The 21,433-nt window shown below is 38.7% G+C and overlaps 1 protein-coding gene across 1 annotated transcript in view; it reads right to left on the bottom strand.

Annotated features, from left to right (window-relative positions):
- HERC1 (HECT and RLD domain containing E3 ubiquitin protein ligase family member 1) overlaps positions 1 to 21,433 on the bottom strand; it is a 211,730-nt gene that overhangs the window by 161,496 nt on the left and 28,801 nt on the right. The window contains exons 2-3 of the mRNA XM_081228054.1: positions 6,892 to 7,847; positions 835 to 930 (exon numbers count right to left, since the gene is read on the bottom strand). Of these exons, the coding sequence (XP_081084180.1) occupies positions 835 to 930; positions 6,892 to 7,821 (1,026 nt within the window). The 5' untranslated portion in view covers positions 7,822 to 7,847. The remainder of the gene's footprint in view (positions 1 to 834; positions 931 to 6,891; positions 7,848 to 21,433) is intronic.

The raw sequence follows: 21,433 nt of genomic DNA on the forward strand, positions 1-21,433 counted from the left end.
GTACATGTATAGCTGATTCACTTTGTTTTACAGCAGAAACTAACACAACAATGTAAAGCAATTATACTCCAATAAAGATGTTAAAAAAAAATAATGCACATGATACAAAGTCCAAAATGAATAAAAGGGTATGCATTGAAAACTATGTCTCCTTCCCACACCTGATGCAAGACACCCCAGCTCCACTTTCTAGAGGCAACCAATCACAGATGCCACTTTCTTTTGCATCCTTTCCATAGACTGAATGGATTTTTTTTTTTTTTTTTTTTTTTTGCGGTACGCGGGCCTCTCACTGCTGCAGCCTCTCCCGTTGCGGAGCACAGGCTCCAGACGCGCAGGCTCCGGACACGCAGGCTCAGCGGCCATGGCTCACGGGCCCAGCCGCTCCGCGGCATGTGGCATCTTCCCGGACCGGGGCACAAACCCGCGTCCCCTGCATCGGCAGGTGGACTCTCAACCACTGCGCCACCAGGGAAGCCCTGAATGGATTATTTTTAAGGGATAAATACATGCTATAGCATTTTAAGACAAAGTAATTTTTATTGATTGATTGATTTTTAAATTTTTATTGGAATATAGTTGATTTACAATGTTGTGTTACTTTCAGGTGTACAGTAAAGTGAATCTGTTATACATATACATATATCCACTCATTGTGAGATTCTTTTCCCATATAGGCCATTACAGAGTACTGAGTAGAGTTCCTTGTGCTATACAGTACGTCCTTATTAGTTATCTATTTTATATCTAGTAGTATGTATATGTCAATCACAATCTTCCAGCTTATCCCTTGACAAAGTAATTTTTCACATAAAAGCCATGATTATTACGTACCTCTTCAAAAAGACATAAAGCTGCCTCATAGAGTGAGCACAAGCCATCGGATGTTCTGGGTGGTTCCCTCCACTGACTCCGATCAGCAGATGAACCCTATAATTAAGACATTGTGGGATACAGTTAGGGAAGGAGAGAGACATGTATTAAAATCGTTTAAACAGTCCACAAAAACATCTGAGGAAATGTTTACATAATTATGTGCATTAAGATCAAATCCTAACATTAGGTCATGAAACCAATTTTATGTGTAAGTGTTATAAAAGACATGGCTATAGAGTGAAGCAGTAAATTAAGTACCCATCCCTCACTTATTACCTTATTAGTGATTTGTTCTAAGTGTCACAAGGTTTGACCTAAAAACACTCAAGGAGGCAGAATTTTGCCAACTACACACTCTTTGGGTGGCCAACATCCAATAAATGGGGTCCCAGCAAATATTCTACTCCCCTGGGGCTGCCTTGTCCACTTACTCCAAGAATACAGTAGAATGCAGCCAGCTTAAGTGATGATCCTGACCAGAGCAGCAGTCTGTTCCTCCCTTCTTAGTTTCAGCACAACAAAGGTCCCACAAGTGAGTTCATGTAGCTACCTGACTATATTAGCAACAAAATATCTTTTTCCTAGCACAACTGAGGAATCATAGCTCCTCTCTGTGACTAACTGCCTACTCTCCACAATAGGGCCCAATGGCTATGACCAGAAATCATTCTTTCATTGAAAACTGATAAATCAGAGAGTGAACTTGACCTCCACTGTTCCCTCAAATTCCCATATCCTTAAATCTTTACATCACAAATGTCAAGTTCTTTCTCTGATTTATCCATCCTCTAATTGTAAAATTTTCATCTGTGGCTTTATTTCAAAGACTATTATATTGTAAAAATATTTAGATTCTAGATGATCACCAGGCAAACATACCACAGAAAAGTATATCCTCTACTGTTGAACAGAGGTTGGCCTAGATGCTCTGTAAGATCCCATCCAACTCTAAGATTATATGATTAAATAAATTCAGACTATTTTAATTAACGTGATTCCTAAGTAATGAACGAAATGAATATGTTGGCTATTTAATTTATTGCTGGGTCATCAGGTGCTAAGCTACCGCTACCAAATCAATTTTTCTTTTTTATTGCTTAGGTGGTGCTTCTCGAATTTTAATGTGGACATAAGTTATCTGGAACTTTTGTTAAAATGCAGATTCCAATTCAGTAAATATAGGTGGGGACCTGAGGTTCTGTATTTCTAACAAGTTCCCTGGTGATGCCAATGCTGCTGAGGCTCACACTTCAAGTAGTAAGGCTTTCGAGAGCCACTTGCAGGTCTTGGAGTCATATCAGAAGCTGAGTGTTCAAAATTATCTAGTTCCTAGACACACAAGGTGTGGCTATACCAGCAAATACTTTGAGGCACAGCCTCTCCAAATTCCATAATTAGCTGCGTAGCACTTCTGGGAAAAACACAATTGTAATCTGTGGCTCCGTTATTTAAAGGCCACCTCTACTGATCACCAAACCAAAAGCAGATAAGAAACAACAGCAGCTTGCCATACCTTTCTAGGAGCTGGCACCAGGCCGGTAATAATTCCTTTTTTATGCCTTTCTACAGTATGAAGGAAAATGCTGAAAATAGCATAAGGTTTGCAGTGAGAGACCTGAGTTTAAATCCATGTTCCATCACTTACTGGCAATGTGACTTAAGGGTAAGTTTGCTTATCCTTAGACAGGAATAATTCCTCTATTATTTAGGGCTGTTGGGAAGAATAACTGAAATTATGCATAAAACATGCTTAGCATAGTTCTTAATACATAGTAAGAACTCAAAACTGGCATCAGTAATTATTATTTTGTATGATGTACATGGAGAAAGTAGAGAAAACACAGGGAGCCTTTAATAAACTCCTGCTAAATTTAAAAATACCAAACCAATTTTTTAAAAAATCCTTCAAACACTGTCTGCAGTGACTGTCACTGACTTCTGTTCTCCCCAAAAAGTCAACAGTTAAGGGTGAGACTAATCCAGCCCCAGTAAATTAGGATTAAAGATATCTTAAAAACCCATTCTGTACAGAATTCTTAATGTGTTTTGTAAACATACTGCACAATAGAAAAAGAGGGCTATACCTAGGCATTTTTAAAGAAATTACATTTTGGAAATGTGTAACTTCATACACTGCTAACATACCACAGGAAGTTCAAAGGTCCAAAGATAAATGGGAAATTAAAATAACATAAATGTGTGGTTTCACAGGTCTTCATTGAATTACCTTTCTCTTATTTACCTACCATCGAAAATAATGTAATACCTTTTCATTTTTTTCACACCTGTCTTTTTAAGAAAATCAGACAAGAACATTAAGACTTGATGGAGTACATTTCCTTACATTCTTGCTATCTGATTTTACTCTGCTTAAAACTGCTTCAGTGACCCCCACTGCCTACAGAATCAAGCTCAAAACCCCATAGCATGGGACACCTGGCCCTGCTCAGCTTGGCAGCCTCAGCTCATCCCATTCCAGCCCCAACACCCAGGAGCCTGCTCTCTCACACCTCAGTCACTTTGAGAATACTAATCCTCTCACCTGAAAACTTCTTCAGCCCCCTCACTCACACACCTCATGTCTGCAAGCAAACTCTTCTTACTTTTCAACTAAGCTCAGGCATCCTTCATTTTCTGCCCCTTCCCTTCTAGCCCTCCTCCTGTATCTCATCACCACCTCCCTGTGCAGACCTCTACTACAGCCCAGCATCATTAATATGAAATGCCTGTGCATCTCTCTCTCCTTACACTGTGAGCTGGCTAATGGCATGGACGCTACAAAGCTTATTCATCATTTTAACCCATAGCCTAACAGTATCTGGCACACAGTAAACACCTAGTGGCATCAAAGGCCAAAGGTGTTTTTATTGGTGTTTATTTTTTCAAAACTCAGGGATGTACAGTGACATTATTTCCCTACTCTTTATTTAAATGTAAGTTAATGAGTATCTTGCATGCTTGCACTCAAACAGAATTACTATGTGCATGGGTAGAGGAGGTTAAGAATCACACATGTAAATACAATTTAAGGACTGAACTCATTTTTGTTGGGCCTTCTACCGGGTACTCAATTGATGGTTATGTGTCTCTCCCTCTAACTTCTAGCTTGGGGATACGTTTTGTCCCAGCTGTTCATGAGTAGAGAATCTTAAGACAGGGAAGATAAGGTCAGGACGGGATTCTTCCCCAGAATATATCCAGAATTCTGAGGAAAGCTATCCGGGGTACCCTCATGCCAAGAGAAAGTTACAATGTAGGGTACAGGCTAGGAGGGTAAGGAGGGAGGCAGAGGCCCCTTCTGCCTAGGTGTATTTGACATTTTGTCCAGAAATGAAAGAGGCCAAGTGGAGAGAAAATTGGAAATCCAGCAATAAAATAAGTTTATTATATTTTATATCTACTTTAAGGTAGGCCTTCATGGAAAAAAAATAAGTCAATTTAACATAAACAGGGTAAAAGCTGCATATAGCTGTCAGAAAAAATGTGGGCTTTGCAGACAGACTATGGGTTGTAAGAATTAGCACAGTGCCTGGCCCATCAGTGCTTAAACAGGAGTATACATAATACTTTCAGTTCTTTTGCCAAATAGATGTGTAAATTTAGGATAATTGCCACAGTTTTCTTCATCCTTAAGATAAGGATAAATAATATCTACCTTACAGATTAACATGATAATTGAATAAGACACTGCTTATAAAAAGCACCTGGTAGGTAGAAAGCACTCAACCAAAGTTAGAGCTCTTCCTCCCTTATTCCAGGTACTGGGAAGCAGTAAGTAGAATCCAAAAAATGAATGGGATGGTTTACTATAGGTTAATTAAGTGAATATTAAAACACATTATATAGGTAGTAAATATACTTACTGTAAAGATTTCTTAAGGTTATAGAGCCAATTTAAACTTACAGCCAAATATGCATACAAACCAATTCCCAACATGCTAAAAGACAATGGGCTAAACAGATACTGAGAAAAGCAATTTAGTTTCTTGGGGTACCCTCTTCCCACTAAGGAGCAATATTGCAGGATAAGGCCTTTGAGGGTAAGGTGAGGAAGAGGCTTCTGACTCAGGGTATTTACCATTTTGGTTAAAGAGGAAACATACCATGGGCAAGCATTCGATCATATAAGTAGACTGCACAATAATTAACATCTTTTCTTTGTAACAAAGGCAATGCAAAATAAACAGACTGTAAAATGAAGAATTAAGTAACTCCTCACAGAAATATTAACATGTGACCATGAATAGATACCTTATTTTAGGTTACCAAATGGCATCGCATATTTGAAAATGGTATAAATTTAGAGGATGTTACCAGAAAGTATTAAGAATTGGAAAATAAAATGAGAAAAACAGATATGCAAGTGAATAAGTTTAAATATTGAATAAGAAACCACAAGAGGCCTAATTGCCTTTCATAGCTGTTACTTCAAACCTTTCTTACTTAGATCATTGCATCTCTGGCTCTAGATTTCTACTTCAGGTAAAGATCATAGGGCCCTTGTCAACATTGCAGATTCTGAACAAAGCACCACATGCTTTTCTAGTTTAAATTTTATTTAACATTAAGGAATTCAAATTGTCATAGATCTCATGATCTAAAATCTCCAAGTACTTGCTTACGATAAAATTATTTGTAATAAAATGACCCAATATTTACCATTCAGTTCACAAGTACAAAATGTAAGCCAGGTGAAAATTTAAATGCCCTGGTTTGAAAATAAATTCAACATAATTGTTTTTTTATGAAACATTCCTGTCAATCCAACAGCTTTCCACTTTTTTTTTGGGGGGGGGAGTCGTGAAACATACATACATAATTTACAAGTGGCATTTTTAATTATTTAAACTTAATAAATTTGTTAATTGATATTTGGTAATAAAGGATACCAAAAATGCTGATCAATGTAACTCAACTGAAATTAAATCAATTTATGTTTCAATCTTTATATTCCAAATTTGTATTCTTTTTTTAAATTTAATTTTATTTTTTTAAACAGTAGGTTCTTATAAGTTATCCATTTTATACATATGTCAATCCCAATCTCCCAGTTCATTGCACCACCACCACCCCACTTGGTGTCCATACGTTTGTTCTCTACATCTGTGTCTCTAATTTCTGCCCTGCAAACCGGTTCATCTGTTATTTCAAACTTTTATTCTTAGTTTTCACAAAAGCATTAAATTTCAATCTCAGAAATTCTTGAAATTGATCATACTGCACTATATTTTACTGTTTATTCTTTAATATGGTATCTAAAGTTAGTTCCTTTATGATAGTCAAGCAATTAAGTTCCTTCATGAACAAGACATTCATTACAGATCTAGTATAGCAGTTCATTACTCCCCTCCATTCAGGTCTCTGCTCAAATGTCCCAATTCAAAGACTCCCCTGACCACATTAACTAAAATACCACACCTTTCCCCTCCCCAGTCTCTGCTTGAACCCATCATTTTGTATTCCCTTTCCCTCCCTTATTTTAATTCTTAGAACTTAACACTACCTAAAATTTATATTTATTGTCTGATTCCCCTACTAGGCTGTTAGCTCCAAGAAACTCTGTTTTTCTCTACTGTATCCTTAGGGCCTAGAATAATACTTAATACATAGTAAATGTTTAATAAAAATTGAGAAGGACGAAATTAGAGATTTTTTTCAAAAGATCTCCACACTTACTAGCCAAGGCCCCTCATTTTACATATGAGTTTACTAAAACACAGAGAAGTAAGATGACTTTCCCAAGTTCACACAGGAAGCCATAAAACTTAAACCTACAATCCTAACTCCTGATCCAGTGGTCTTAACACTATACAACTAGCCTGTCCTTGAATTACATATTCACATCAACACATATAAAAGTTTCTTTACTCAAAGTATATAAAATATTTAACTAACCTAACAATCACCAGTAGAATTCTCAAATCATTCGCTATTACCATCAATTCATTAAAAGCTGGTTGACATTTCCCAAAATTGTTAGATAAGAATTTTAAAGTTGAGATTTATCATACGTACCAAAGAACGTCTCATCTGCATTAATATAGTCATAAAGCAGTCAAAGCTGATCATCCCTTCCTGGCTTGATAGTAGTTTGCTTTTCTCCATGGAATTTACAACTGCTGAAGCCCCTAAGGCCATTTCTATCCATTCAAGGAGATACCGCAAAGAACCTCGCTGAGCAGCTAAACCAAGCAGCAACTCAGAAGCTAATCTACGACCTAAAGTGTCTGCTCCAGAATTGGGAATAGTTACTCCTTTAAGAAATGTTGTTACTTGTGATAAGCAATCCAAGCCCATTGGTGGAATCTTGCTTTCATTTGCTAAAGATAATGGTGGCAAAGAGCTCACAACTTCAATTGCAGTATGAATAACGTCATTGCAAAGACTGAGACCAGGTCCCGACACAGGCATCATCCAACTTTGTCTCAGAAGTGCAAATAATAAACTTAGACCAGTTCGAACACCCATTTCTATAAGTGCATCAGTGCTTGACCGGGGACGTTCACTAACAGAATGGACATCTGCCGAACCAGAGCTGCTCTCCGGAGAATGCTGCTGCTGTTTCACTTTGCCTTTATCATGGTATTTATTAGAAAGTGCATAGAAGACACGCTGGAGTACAAGCAATCGTTTTCGAAGTGCCCCAGCAAATGGGGAATCTGAACATACCATCTTCGCTAGTGCTAGCTGACTGCTAAGAAGGGCATCCAAATAGTGGTCCTGTTCATCACTTGAAAGAGACTCACGTTCAAAGTCTGGCAACTGTGGTCCTTTGAGGCACAAAACTTGTTGGGGCAAAGGTACTACTTCCTTATTGCTGACCAGTTTAGAATATAGAACAGCAACCCCCTCTCTGGTAGCAATAGATTCACTGTCCTCTGTAATCCAGGAGCTGTTGAGGTGTTCAAGCCATTTCAGTTTCACTGGTGGAACCATAGTTGCCATTTTGATTTACTCTTCAGCCATTAGTTCTATAAAGGGAGAAGAAAAAGGAGTCAAGTTTCTGAACTTCTATCATATATTATAATTAGTGATTTCAAACTGGTGAAACACAAAGTCTGGACTTCAGTTAACAGTAACATATCAATGTTAGTATTTCAGCTTCAATAAATGTACCATGGTTATTTAAGACATTAATATTAGGGAGCAACGGGTGCAGGGCATACGGGAACTCTGTACTATCTCTGCAACTTTTACATAAGTCTAAAATTATCCCAAAATAAAAAGTTTATTTTAAAAATTAGTGATTTATGTAACTTTTCTCTTCAGGTTCTGGTCCCACTGTCAGTATTAACAGTGGGTTCTACATGATGATGGACCCCAAATTTGTATCTCCAGGCTTCTCCTCTGAATTCCAAACTCATATATGTAATTGTCCACTTGACCTCTCTATATATAGACACCTCATAGGCATCTCAAACTTATACTCAAAATTGAATTCCTAATCCAACATTTCCACCACACCCACCCAAACCTGTTCCTCCTGCAGAACTCCTCACTTCAATAAATCGCAACTGTATCCTTCTATTTCCTTTGGCTAAAAACCTTGAGAGTCATCATTGACTCCTCCCTCTCTTACACTCCAAATTCAATTAGTCAACTCTACTCTCAAAATATAGCCAGAATCCAAACAGTTCTCATACCCCTCCATTGCTGAAACCCTGGTCTAAGCCATCATCTCTTGGATCACTGAAGAAGCTTTCTTACTGGTCTCCCTGACTGTATTGAGGAGCTGCAGTGACTCCAAAAGGGCAGGAATGTTTTTGTATATTTTGTTTACTGCTGTATTTGGGCACACAGTAAATGCTCAGTAAGTATTTGCTGACAAAAAGTACTTAAAAACTAAGTTTGCTGGGATAAAATATTCACAAGACATATATCGTGCAAAGGACTATCATCCAAGATACATTAAGAACTCCTACAACTCAATAATAAGACAACCTAATTTTTTAAATGGTCAGAAAAGTTGTGAACAAAACTTCATCAAAGATATGTGACTGGCCAATAAGCACAAGAAAAGTGCTCAACATCATTATTCATCAGAAAAATGCCAATTAAAAACACAAAGAGATACTAATACACACCCAGGATTACAATTAGTAAGGCTGACAATACCAAATGTTAAGCAAGGATGCAGCACAACCAGAACTCTAACAAACCATTTGTAGAAATGTAAAATTGAACAGCCACCTTAGAAAGACATCTGGTAGCTTCTTATAAAACTAAATATATACCTACTCAATGACTCAACAATTCCTCTCCTACAGATTCGCCCAGAAGAAAACATATCTCCACAGAAAGACTTAACGCCAAATAGTAGTTGCCCCTAGAAGGTGAGGGCATGAATAGACTGGGAAGGGCATGAGGGAACTTCCTGAGGTGATGGTAATGCTGGATTACCAAGCCTTATACATTTGTCAAAACTCAGTGAATATACATTTAAGATTTTTACATGTCACTGCATGTAAATTTTACCTAAATAAATACTGAATTCCAGTTGATACATATATTGAAGTATATTTAGGGGGAAGTATACTGATACGTGTAATTTACATTGAAATAAATCAAATAATAAGATGCACTGATGTGTGTGTGTATAAAGATATATATATGCATATACATACACACATACATATAGACAGATATGTGATAAAACAAGTATAATAAAATATTAATGGCAGAATCTCAATGGTGAAGTATATATGCCTGTTCATTTTTAAATCTTTCAACTTTGCTGTATGTTTGAAAATTTTCACCATAAAATATTGCTGGGGAGTTGGGACTAACTCCTGCTTTTCAAGCAAGTTCCCAGAATGGTAGTCATAACAGTTGGTGGTAGAGAAAGATCCTCACATAATGAAGGGCATTTTATTTTCATGATATAGGTAGCTCTTAAAAAAATAGCTCCAGTGATAGAGACTGCAGGCTAATTAAAAGGAGTTTCCTACTTCCAAACATGCCCTGTTAAATTCTAAATATAAAATCTAATGGTATTTCTTCCCTTTTCAAGCTTATGATTACTATGCTTAATTTAACTTCAATAAATACTTGGAAAGTATGTACTTGGGAGAGGGAAAATAAAACCATAAGCCTCCTCCCACTTCATTCGGCTAAGTATTTACTAAACATTGTGCAGAGGATATAAAAGTACCTTATTTACCTCCATCCCTGCAAGCCAGAGGTAATTCTGCTCTTTTTATTTCTGCTAGTTTGATTGCTATAAAGGAATATGTTGTTATTCTAATTTGAATCTCCCTGATTACTAACACCTGAACAGCAAATGGATATTGGTCATTTGGACACACTCTTCTGGGAAATGCTTATTCATGTCCTTCTAGTCACATATTTTTCTACTGGGTTATTTTTCTTGTCAATTTGTAAAGTTTTTGTATTTTATCATTGTCCTCAGCACTGCAAATATTTCTTCTAAATCTATCTTTTGCATACATACACATCCTTTCTTTATGGCTCCTGCTTTCCATTCTTGGTTAAAAGAGCACCCCAACATCCCCATGCCCTTACACATGAACTCTAGATTATACAGGTATTCACCTAGATTTTCTTGAAGTATTTTTGATTATTTTACACGAGTCTTTAAATGAATTTTATATTCATCTGAACTTTTAATTAAGTTCTGCATGGTGTAAAATTAGATTCCAATTTTATTGTTTCCAGGTGGATGGCTAATTATGCCACCACCATTTATTAAGTCATCCAAGACTTCCAAGACAGCTGAGGACAATGGCAGCTGCATAATTATCTCCCCAAATTTCTTCCCAAACAATAAGGAAAAATAAATTCTACATAAAACCACACCCACAGAATAATTTGAAGATATAGAATGACAAAACTGCAAATTAACTGTAAAAAAAGCAATATCATCAATCCCAGTGCACACACTCTCAGCTCCAAGAGCCACAAGGTTTTGTGCAAGCAGAAGCAGACTAAGAAAATCTGTAGAAAAGAGAGAAGAGGAAGGATAGTGAAGGAGCCTAAAGGTGATTTGGAATGACTGCCAGAAAGATTAAATCCACACTAAATCTGAAAATACTGAACAAAAACGTCCAGGCAGATCAGAGCACAGACTACAAGGAAGAGATTTCAAAGTACATTTAATTTAAAGAGTCAGGCATGATTTAAAGAAGCAGGTACAATTTAAAAAGACAGGTATGATTTATATGAGCATTCCTTGAAATGCAGAGAGGAGAAAAAAGATAAAAAAGGGGGCTTCCCTGGTGGCGCAGTGGTTGAGAGTCCGCCTGCCGATGCAGGGGACGCGGGTTCATGCCCCGGTCCGGGAAGATCCCACATGCCGCGGAGCGGCTGGGCCCGTGAGCCATGGCCGCTGAGCCTGCGCGTCCAGAGCCTGTGCCCCACAATGGGAGAGGCCGCAACAGTGAGAGGCCCGCGTACCGCAAAAAAAAAAAAAAAAAAAAAGATAAAAAAGAAGAGAGAAGCATTCTTTGGCAACTGGGTGGTAAAGGGTAAAAGAAAAAAAAGGAGGGGGGGAATGTTTAGGGTTCTGCAAGACAAAAGAGAACCATAAAGTTGGAGATATAACAAAGCTTCTCTCAAGCAAAAGAAACAAAGCACGAAAAAAAAATCCTTTGAAGTACTTGGACTCTGCTATATAGATAGAAGAGGGTGCCATTAAATTAGGAATATTATTTAAAAAACCCAATACCATAAAAATGAACAAGAAAAAAGTCCACAGGGAACTACTGCAGAAAATCAGTAAAGTTCACATACATCAACTGATGGAAATCTTCCTGGTAACAAGAAAGCATAAGTAAATAAAAGTTAACAATCCGGGCTTCCCTGGTGGCGCAGTGGCTGGGAGTCCGCCTGCCGATGCAGGGGACACGGGTTCGTGCCCCGGTCCAGGAGGATCCCGCATGCCGCGGAGCGGCTGGGCCCATGAGCCATGGCCGTTGAACCTGCACGTCCGGAGCCTTGCTCCGCAACGGGAGAGGCCACAGCAGTGAGAGGCCCGCAAATGCCCCCCCCCAAAAAGTTAACAATCCAAGCAAAATTAAACACACAAACATTTGAGGATATTAAAAAAACCTTGAATCAGAAATTCAAAAACTAAAAGCAGAAAAAGACCACATAAATAATTAAATAAAGTTTTTAAAGTTTCTGAAAAGGGAAGGGACAGGGAAGGAAGAAAGGGAAAAAAAAGGAAAAGAGTTGACTGAACTCAAGAAAGAAATGGAAGAAAAAGACAAAATTCTCAGAAATGAAGAATGAATTATAAACTGTCCAAGGAAAGGTAGACTCAAATAAAAAGTTAGCAAAGGGCAATTAAAGGCTGGAGCAGGGAAACAACTATGAGAATTAAAATCACACACACACACACACACACACACATCAGTGAAAGTAGTGGAAAGAGAAGACAAGCAAAGAAGGGCAAGTATTTGTACTACTGGATTACCTGAAAAAGTAGAACAAAAAAGCAACAAAGAGCTGATTTTAAAGCTACCAGCCAAGAAAACTTGCCAGAAATAGAAAAAAAAATTTTTTGAATCAATACAATAAGGGTTCACAAGGTACCTGGGAAATTAAGCAAGAACAACCAACTCTAAGACATTGGCCTTGTAAATTCAAGGATTTAGATAAAACCCTCAAGACCTCCAGGCAAAAAGATCAAATAACTTAAAAAGGTAAAAGAATTAGACTGGCATTGACATTTTAAAACCAATCAAATAAACAGCATAGCAACAGCTTTTATAAAGCAAAAACTACAGGGGGTGCAAGGAAACACAGACAGAAACACACAAATAATGGGAGACTTTAATATACCATTCCCAGTACAAGACAGATCAAGTGGACAAAAATATGTAAGGAAACAGAAGACCTAAACAACAGAATAATCTACTCTTTTTCCATTACCAGGATCTATTTCTGATTCTCTATTTTGGTCCACTTGTCCATTCTTATGCCAACAGTGACTTGATTACAGTGGCTTTATAAATATTCTGATGGCTGGTAAGGCAAGTCCCTAACCTTAAGATTATTTCATTCAATTACATGCTACCTCTCCCAAGGTAGCATGTTCTAATTTGAACTTCATTAAATATATATTTTAATGTTCAGAAAATAGATATTTTTATGATAATTTGTCCACCTAAGAACATAGTATGCCTTTCTATTTTGATCCGATCTTATTTTAGATTTTCTTCATCTAAGTCCTATGCCTTTCTTGATAAACTGTTTCTTGAGTATTTTTGATTTTGTGGCTACTATGAATGGAATTTCCCAATTTCCTTTCCTGGATAATTATTGCTATCCAGCCATCTGGGTACATTCGTACACTTTTCCAAGTTATGCAAGGATAGAGATGAATCAAAGAAACATAAACCATATAACAAAGGGTCAGAAAATGAAGAAAGCAAAGAAGTATTCAAGATAAAACAGAAAAAAAGGTCAACAATAAGACTAAGCATATCTACTCATCACTATCAGCAAAACTCATCTATTAAAACCAAAGACAAGGCTTTCCTGGTGGCACAGTGGTTGGGAATCCACCTGCCAATGCAGGGGACACAGGTTCGAGTCTTGGTCCAGGAAGATCCCACGTGCCGCGGAGCAACTAAGCCTGTGTGCCGCAACTACCGAGTCTGCACTCTAGAGCCCACGAGCCACAACTACTGAAACCCGCACGCCTAGAGCCTGTGCTCCACAACAAAAGAAGCCACTGCGCTGAGAAGCCCGCACACCACAACAAGGAGTAGCCCCCACTCGCTGCAACTAGAGAAAGCCCACTCGCTGCAACTAGAGAAGACCCAACACAGCCAAAAATAAATAAATAAATAAATAAATAATTTTTAAAGCCTGCTACAAAGCTACAATAATCAAAACAGTGTGGTACTGGCATATAGAACAATGGAATAGAATAGAGAGCCCAGAAATAAACCCTCACATATACGGTCAAATGATTTTTGACAAGAGCTCCAAGACATTCAGTGGGAAAAGGACAGTCTGTTCAACAAATGGTGCTCAGAAAACTGAATATCCACATGCAAAAGAATGAAACTGAACCCTTTCCTCACACCATATATAAAAATTAACTCAAAATGGATCGAAGACCTAATGTAAGACTGAAAACTCTTAGAAGAAAACATAGGGCAAAGCTTCAGGACATTGGATTTAGCACTGATTTCTTAGATATGACACCAGAGGCACAGGCAACAACAACAAAAAAATAGACAAAGTTGACTTCATGAAAATTTTTAAATTTTGTGCATCAAAAGACAGTAGTAATGGAGTAAAAAGGCAACCCACAGAATGGAAGAAAATATCTGCAAATCATATATCTGATAAGGGATTAACAGCCAAGATATAGAGAACTTCTTAAAAGCAAAAACAAACAAAAAAAAAACAAAAAAACCAACCCAATTCAAAATGGGCAAAGGACTTGAATAGACATTCCTCCAAAGAAGATATACAAACGGACAATAAGCAAATGAAAAAAAGGTCAACATCACTAATCATTAGAGAAAGGCAAATCAAAACTACAATGAGATACCACCTCACATCCATTAGGATAGCTTACCAAAAAAAAAAAAACCAGAAAAAAAATGTTGGCAAAGATGTGGAGAAACTGGCACCCTTGCGCACTGTTGGCAGGAGTGTAAAATGGTACAGGGGCTGTGGAAAACAGTATGGCATTCCTCAAAAAATTCAAACAAAATTACCATATGATTCAGCAATTCCACTTCTGGGTTTATACCCAAAAGAATTGAAAGCAGGGTCTTAAGAGATACTTGTAAACACATGTTCATAGCATCATTATTCACAAAAGCTAAAAGACAGAAGCAACCCAAGTATCCATCAACAGGTGAATGGATAAATAAAACATGGTATTAACCATACAATGGGATATTATTCAGCCTTAAAAAGGAAGGAAATTCTGACACATACTACAACATGAATGAACCTGGAGGATGTTATGCTAAGTGAAATAATCCAGTCACAAAATGACAAATACTACATGATTCCACTCATATGATGTACTTAAGAGTATACAGTCAAAATCACAGAGACAGAAAATAGAATGGTGTTTGCCAGGGGCTTGGAGGAAGGGGGATAAGTAGTTATTGCTTAATGGGAATAGTTTCAGCTTTTATAAGATAAAAATAGTTACGGAGATGGACAACAATGGTAGCTGTACATCATGAATGTATTTAATACCACTGAACTGTACACTTAAAAATGGTTAAGATGGTAAATATGATGTTATATTTATCTTACCAAATACACAATTTTTTTTTTGAAAAAAGTAAAAGGCACGTTGCATGGGGGGTGGGTGGGGGGAAGGATGCTATGAAACCAAGGCCCAGACCAACAGCTCAGAAAAGTAAAAAGTCTGCTTCACCGTTATTAAGAGAACAAAGAAACTGGTCATCCTTGGTCTGGGAGTAGACCTTCAGAGTAAAGCTATGCAAGTAATACAAAGAAGCAGGAGGTTCCAGGAGGAATTGGCCATCCATAGTTTAGGAAACCAGAATGTATCAAAGATAACTAGTAATGCAGTACTACAGTCAATAAAGTGTGTGTTGGGTTGAACAAAACTCATCAAAGAAAAACATTAAGAATGCCCACCTTTTCCCACAACACCAGCTAATTCATGCTACTTCGTGGTTGGTTTGTTTCTCCTATTGTAGGCAAGATTTACCCTTTTTTATCTTGGAACTTTCACATATCCTAGCATGCATACTTTTGCACTTGTGTATCATCCCCTAAAAAGCTCTCAAATCTATCCAGATATCTCCATTTTCACTGCCACAACCCTCATCTAAGTTACAATCATCTCTCATCTGGACCACCAAAATAATCTCTTAATCCTCCTTTGCCTCCCTAGCCAGAGTAGGGCTTTAAAAAACAAACCTGATTGTGTCCCTCCCCTGTTTTAAAATCCTTTGGAATATGTCATCTGAGATTTGCTTCAAAATAATACAAGAGGCAAGGAAAGTGGATCGGAGCATGTGGTATGATAGGAGACAGATATTTGATCTTTGTCCAGTTCAGGCACATAGCTCCTAAAACCCTTGGAATCACTGGAGTGATAAGTACCTTTTGCATGCTTACTAGATGACTGGTGACTGGGGGCCCCTAGATAGTTTCAGGATCGGGGCAGGTCCTCAGAAATCGAAGCCATCATTAGAGTTGGAACTTTCAGTCCCCAACCCCAACCTCCCAGGAGGGGAGAGGGGGTGGAGATTGAGTTAAATCACCAATGGGCCAATGCTTTAATCAATGATGCTGAATTAATGAAACCTCCATAAAAACCCTTGAATGACAGAGTTTGGAGAGCTTCCAATATGCTCAAGGAAGGCATGGAAGCTCTTCACACCACCCTCCAGCCACCTCCACCCCCTGCCCCCTACAAATACCTTGCCCTAATCATCTCTTCCATTTGGTTGCTCCTAAGTTGTATCCTTTATAAGTCAGTAAACGCAAGTAAAGTGTTTTCTTGAGTTTTGTGAGCCATTCTAGCAAATTATCAAACCTGACGAGGTATTGGGAACACCCAATTTATAGCGAGTTGATCATAAGTATAGCTAGCAACCTGGGACTTGCGACAGGCATCTGAAGTGGGGACAGATTTGTGGGACTGAGCCCTTAATCTATGGGGTCTGTGCTAATTCCAGATAGTTAGTATCAGAACTGAGTTAAATTGGAGGATATACAGTGTCTAGGGAGTTAGAGGATTGGTTAGTGTGAGGAAAAAATCCACACATCTGGTGCCAGAAGTGTTAATGAGTGAAAACAGTCAGAGGGTCGAAATGAAATAAAGTGGCCACGAACTGTTAACTGTTGAAATGCATATTGGGAAATATTCTCTCCATTTATGTATATGTTTAATATTTTTCTATAATAAAAAGTTAATAAAGTCTTCTTTTTTATTTTTTTTTAAATTTTTTGGCCACACCATGTGGCATGTGGGAATTTAGTTCCCCGACTAGGGACTGAACTCACACCCCCTAGAGTGGACGTGTGGAGTCTTAACCACTGGACCACCAGGGAAGTCCCAATAAAGTCTATTTTTAAAGTTAAAATTTTTTCAGAAGCAATCTGAATTGACCTCTCACCCTTGCTCTCCCTTCTCTAGCCACACCAGAGCTGTTCAATTCCTGGAAGGCATCATGCTTCTTTCTATTGCAGGACCTTCGCATATGCAGCTCCCTCTACTTAGAGCCTGCTTTCTCCATCCCACCCTCTTTCACCCAGCTAACGGCTAGTCACAAAAATCTCAACTTAAACAGCCCAGTATCAGGGACACATTAGGTACTCAATAATTGCTAATTGAATTAAATGTCACTTCCAAGGGAAGCTATCCCTGAATGTGCCCATATGAGATCAGGTCCCTCTTTTAAAATGCTCACACAACACCCAGTACTTTACCTTCACAGCATTCTGCACAGTTTGCAATTATGTACTATTTATGTGATAATTTGCTTAGTGTCCTCTCATATTAGTCTATAAGGTCCATGAGGGCAAAGACAGTATTGATTTTGCTTATATTCCTAATGTTTAGCACATAAAGGTAAAGCACATAAAGGGACCTCAAGAAATATTTGCTGAATTGAGCTAAGCAATCTGGGTCTGTGGTTCATTATTTACAAAGAATCTAATTTAAACCCAGATATTATCTTACTCTGAACTGATATAATGGAAGCACTTTAAAAGAACTGATTCCAAGTGGGGTGGTACCACAGGGGACAGACACCATGGATTCTGTCTTCCGTCCATTTCTGTCTCCTCCTCTCACCGTACACACATTTCTGGAGTAGTTCCAGCTACTCCCAAGGCTTTCACCTACCTCTCATATACTAATGATTCAGTCCAAATGTCTCCCTCCTAAACTCCAGACCTGAACATCCACTGCTAAAATGATATAACCATTCAGATCTTAAATCTTAAATTGAAAGGAATTTTAAAGGAAGGAATCTTAAACTCAGTATGTTTAAAACTGAACTTGTCAGGAACTCCCTGGTGGTCCACTGTTTAGGACTCCACACTTTCACTGCTGAGGGCCTGGGCTCGATCCCTGGTCCAGGAACTAAGATTCCACAAACCACGTGGCGCAGCCTAAATAAATAAAACTGAACTTGCTGTTCCCCACCACCCCTCTGCCACACGCACAGCTAAAAATAAATTTATGAAGCTCTAAATTTATGAATTTAGAGATTCACGTAAGAAAGACATCAATAAAGATACTTATCAAGAGCATTTCTGGAAGTGCAGGAGGGACAGCCCATTTGCAAAGTTCTGCAACTGAAAATGAAGTGCACACACTGTGATCCAGCTCTCCCCACCCCTGCCCCAAGTACTTCCTTTCTCCAGGGCTTCATTACGCTGACACTGATTTTGGCACTCTAACTCATTAAAGCACACAAATTATCAATGTTTAGCTGCACAAAAGTAAACAGCTGATTAAAAAGGAAAAAGCTTTTTTGTTATTATCCCTATTTAGAAAGTAAGTACACTTAGAAAACGAAAGGACTTGCTGAGTTTGCTGACAAATTGTTTTGCTACATCAATAATCAGAAATAGTCAAATGAACCAGGAAGCAGACATGCTTATTAAGCAAGTAAAGAACTATAGACAAAATTGAATCAAACTAATGCGTTTTTACTTGTATTCAAGAACAACCAATTCACAATCCTGATGAACCAGCTAAACACTGGCACAAAAGAAAAAAAAAAAAACTGCTGCCGTCTTGTTTTGTTTTGTTTTAATTTACAGTGATGATTTATACCACTAAAAGCCAATTGTTAATCACAACTAACTGCTGAACAATCATCGACAGGAAGACACCGGAACTCACCAAAAAAGACACCCCACATTCAAAGACAAAGGAGAAGCCGCAATGGATGGTAGGAGAGGCGCAATCACGAAAAAATCAAGTCCCATAACAGCTGGGTGGGTGACTCACAAACGGAGAACAATTATACCACAGAAGTCCACCCACTGGAATGAAGGTTCTGAGCCCCACTTCAGGCTTCCCAACATGAGGGACCAGCAACAGGAGGAGGAATCCCCAGGGAATCAGACTTTGAAGGCCAGCAGGATTTGACTGCAGGACTTCAACAGGACTGGGGGAACCAGAGACTGCACTCTTGGAGGGCACACACAAAGTACTGTGCACACCAGGACCCAGGAGGAAGCAGCAGTGACCCCATAGGAGAGTGAACCAGACCTACCTGCTAGTGTTGGAGGGTCTCCTGCAGAGGCAGGGGGGCGGCTGTGGCTCACTGCAGGCACAATGAGACTGGCAGCAGAAGTTCTGAGAAGTAATCATTGACATGAGCCCTCCCAGAGACCGCCATTAGCCCCACCAAAGAGCCCGCAGACTGCAGTGCTGGGTTGCCTCAGGCCAAACAACTAACAGGGAGGGAACTCATCCCGCCCCTCAGCAGACAAGCGGATTAAAGTTTTACTGAGCTCTGCCCACCAGAGCAACACCCAGCTCTACCCAACACCACTCCCTCCCATCAGGAACCTTGCACAAGCCTCTTACATAGCCTCATCCACCAGAGGGCAGACAGCAGAAGCAAGAAGAACTACAATCTTGCAGCCTGCAGAATGAAAACCACAATCACAGAAAGATAGACAAAATGAAAAGGCTATGTCCCAGATGAAGGAACAAGATAAAACCCCAGAAAAACAACTAAATGAAGTAGAGATAGGCAACCATCTAGAAAAAGAATTCAGAATAACGATAGTGAAGATGATCCAGGACCTCAGAAAAAGAATGAAGGCAAAGATGGAGAAGATGCAAGAAATGTTTATCAAAGACCTAGAAGAATTAAAGAACAAACAAACAGAGGTGAACAATACAATCACTGAAATGAAAAATACACTAGAAGGAATCAGTAGCAGAATAACTGAGGCAGAAGAATGGATAAGTGACCTGGAGGATAGAATGGTGGAAATCACTACCGTGGAACAGAATAAAAAGAAAAGAATGAAAAGAAATGAAGGCAGCCTAAGAGACCTCTGGGACACCATTAAACACACCAACATTTGCATTATAGGGTTCCTAGAAGGAGAAAAGACAGAGAAAGGACCCAAGAAAATATCTGAAGAGATTATAGTCGAAAACTTCCCTAACATGGGAAAGGAGATAGCCACCCAAGTCCAGGAAGCACAGAGAGTCCCATGCAGGATAAACCCAAGGAGAAACACGCCAAGACACACAGTAATCAAATTGACAAAAATTAAAGATGAAGACAAATTATTAAAAGCAACAAGAGAAAAACGACAACATACAAGGGAACTCCCACAAGGTTAACAGCTGATTTCTCAGTAGAAACTCTGCAAGCCATAAGGGAGTGGCACAATATATTTAAACTGATGAAAGGGAAAAACCTACAACCAACAATACTCTACCCAGCGAGGATCTCATTCGGATATGACAGAGAAATCAAAGGCTTTACAAACAAGCAAAAGCTAAGAGAATTCAGCACCACCAAACCAGCTCTACAACAAATGCTAAAGGAACTTCTCTAAGTGGGAAACACAAGAGAAGAAAAGGACCTACAAAAACAAACCCATAACAATTAAGAAAATGGCAATAAGAACATACATATCAGTAATTACCTTAAATGTGAATGGATTAAACACTCCAACCAAAAGACACAGACTGGCTGAATGGATACAAAAACAAGAACCATATATATACTGTCTACAAGAGACCCACTTCAGACCTAGGGACACATACAGACTGAAAGTGAGGGGATGGAAAAAGATATTCCATGCAAATGGAAATCAGAAGAAAGCTAGAGTAGCAATACTCATATAAGATAAAATAGACTTTAAAATAAAAAATGTTGGGGCTTCCCTGGTGACGCAGTGGTTGAGAGTCCGACTGCCGATGCAGGGGACACAGGTTCGTGCCCCGGTCCGGGAAGATCCCACATGCCGCGGAGCGGCTGGGCCCGTGAGCTGTGGCCGCTGGGCCTGTGCGTCCGGAGCCTGTGCTCCGCAACGGGAGAGGCCACAACAGTGAGAGGCCCACTTACCGCAAAAATAAAAATAAAATAAAATAAAAAAATAAAAATAAAAATAAAAAATGTTACAAGAGACAAGAAAGGACACTACATAATGATCACGGGATCAATCCAAGAAGAAGACGTAACAATTATAAATATATATGCACCCAACACAGGAGCACCTCAATATATAAGGCAACTGCTAACAGCTATAAAAGATGAAATCGACATTAACACAGTAAGAGTGGGGGACTTTAACACCTCACTTACACCAATGGACAGACCATCCAAACAGAAAATTAATAAGGAAACAGAAGCTTTAAATGACACAATAGACCAGATAGATTTAATTGATATTTGTAGGACATTCCATTCAAAAACAACAGATTACACTTCTGAAGTGCACATGGAACATTCTCCAGGATAGATCACATCTTGGGTCACAAATCAAGCCTCAGTAAATAAAAGAAAATTGAAATCGTATCAAGCAGCTTTTCCGACCACAACGTTATGAGATTAGAAATAAATTACAGGAAAAAACCATATAAAACACAAAC

This window comes from Mesoplodon bidens, assembly GCF_964165515.1.
Source record: "Mesoplodon bidens genome assembly, chromosome: 3".
Taxonomy (NCBI): domain Eukaryota; kingdom Metazoa; phylum Chordata; class Mammalia; order Artiodactyla; family Ziphiidae; genus Mesoplodon; species Mesoplodon bidens.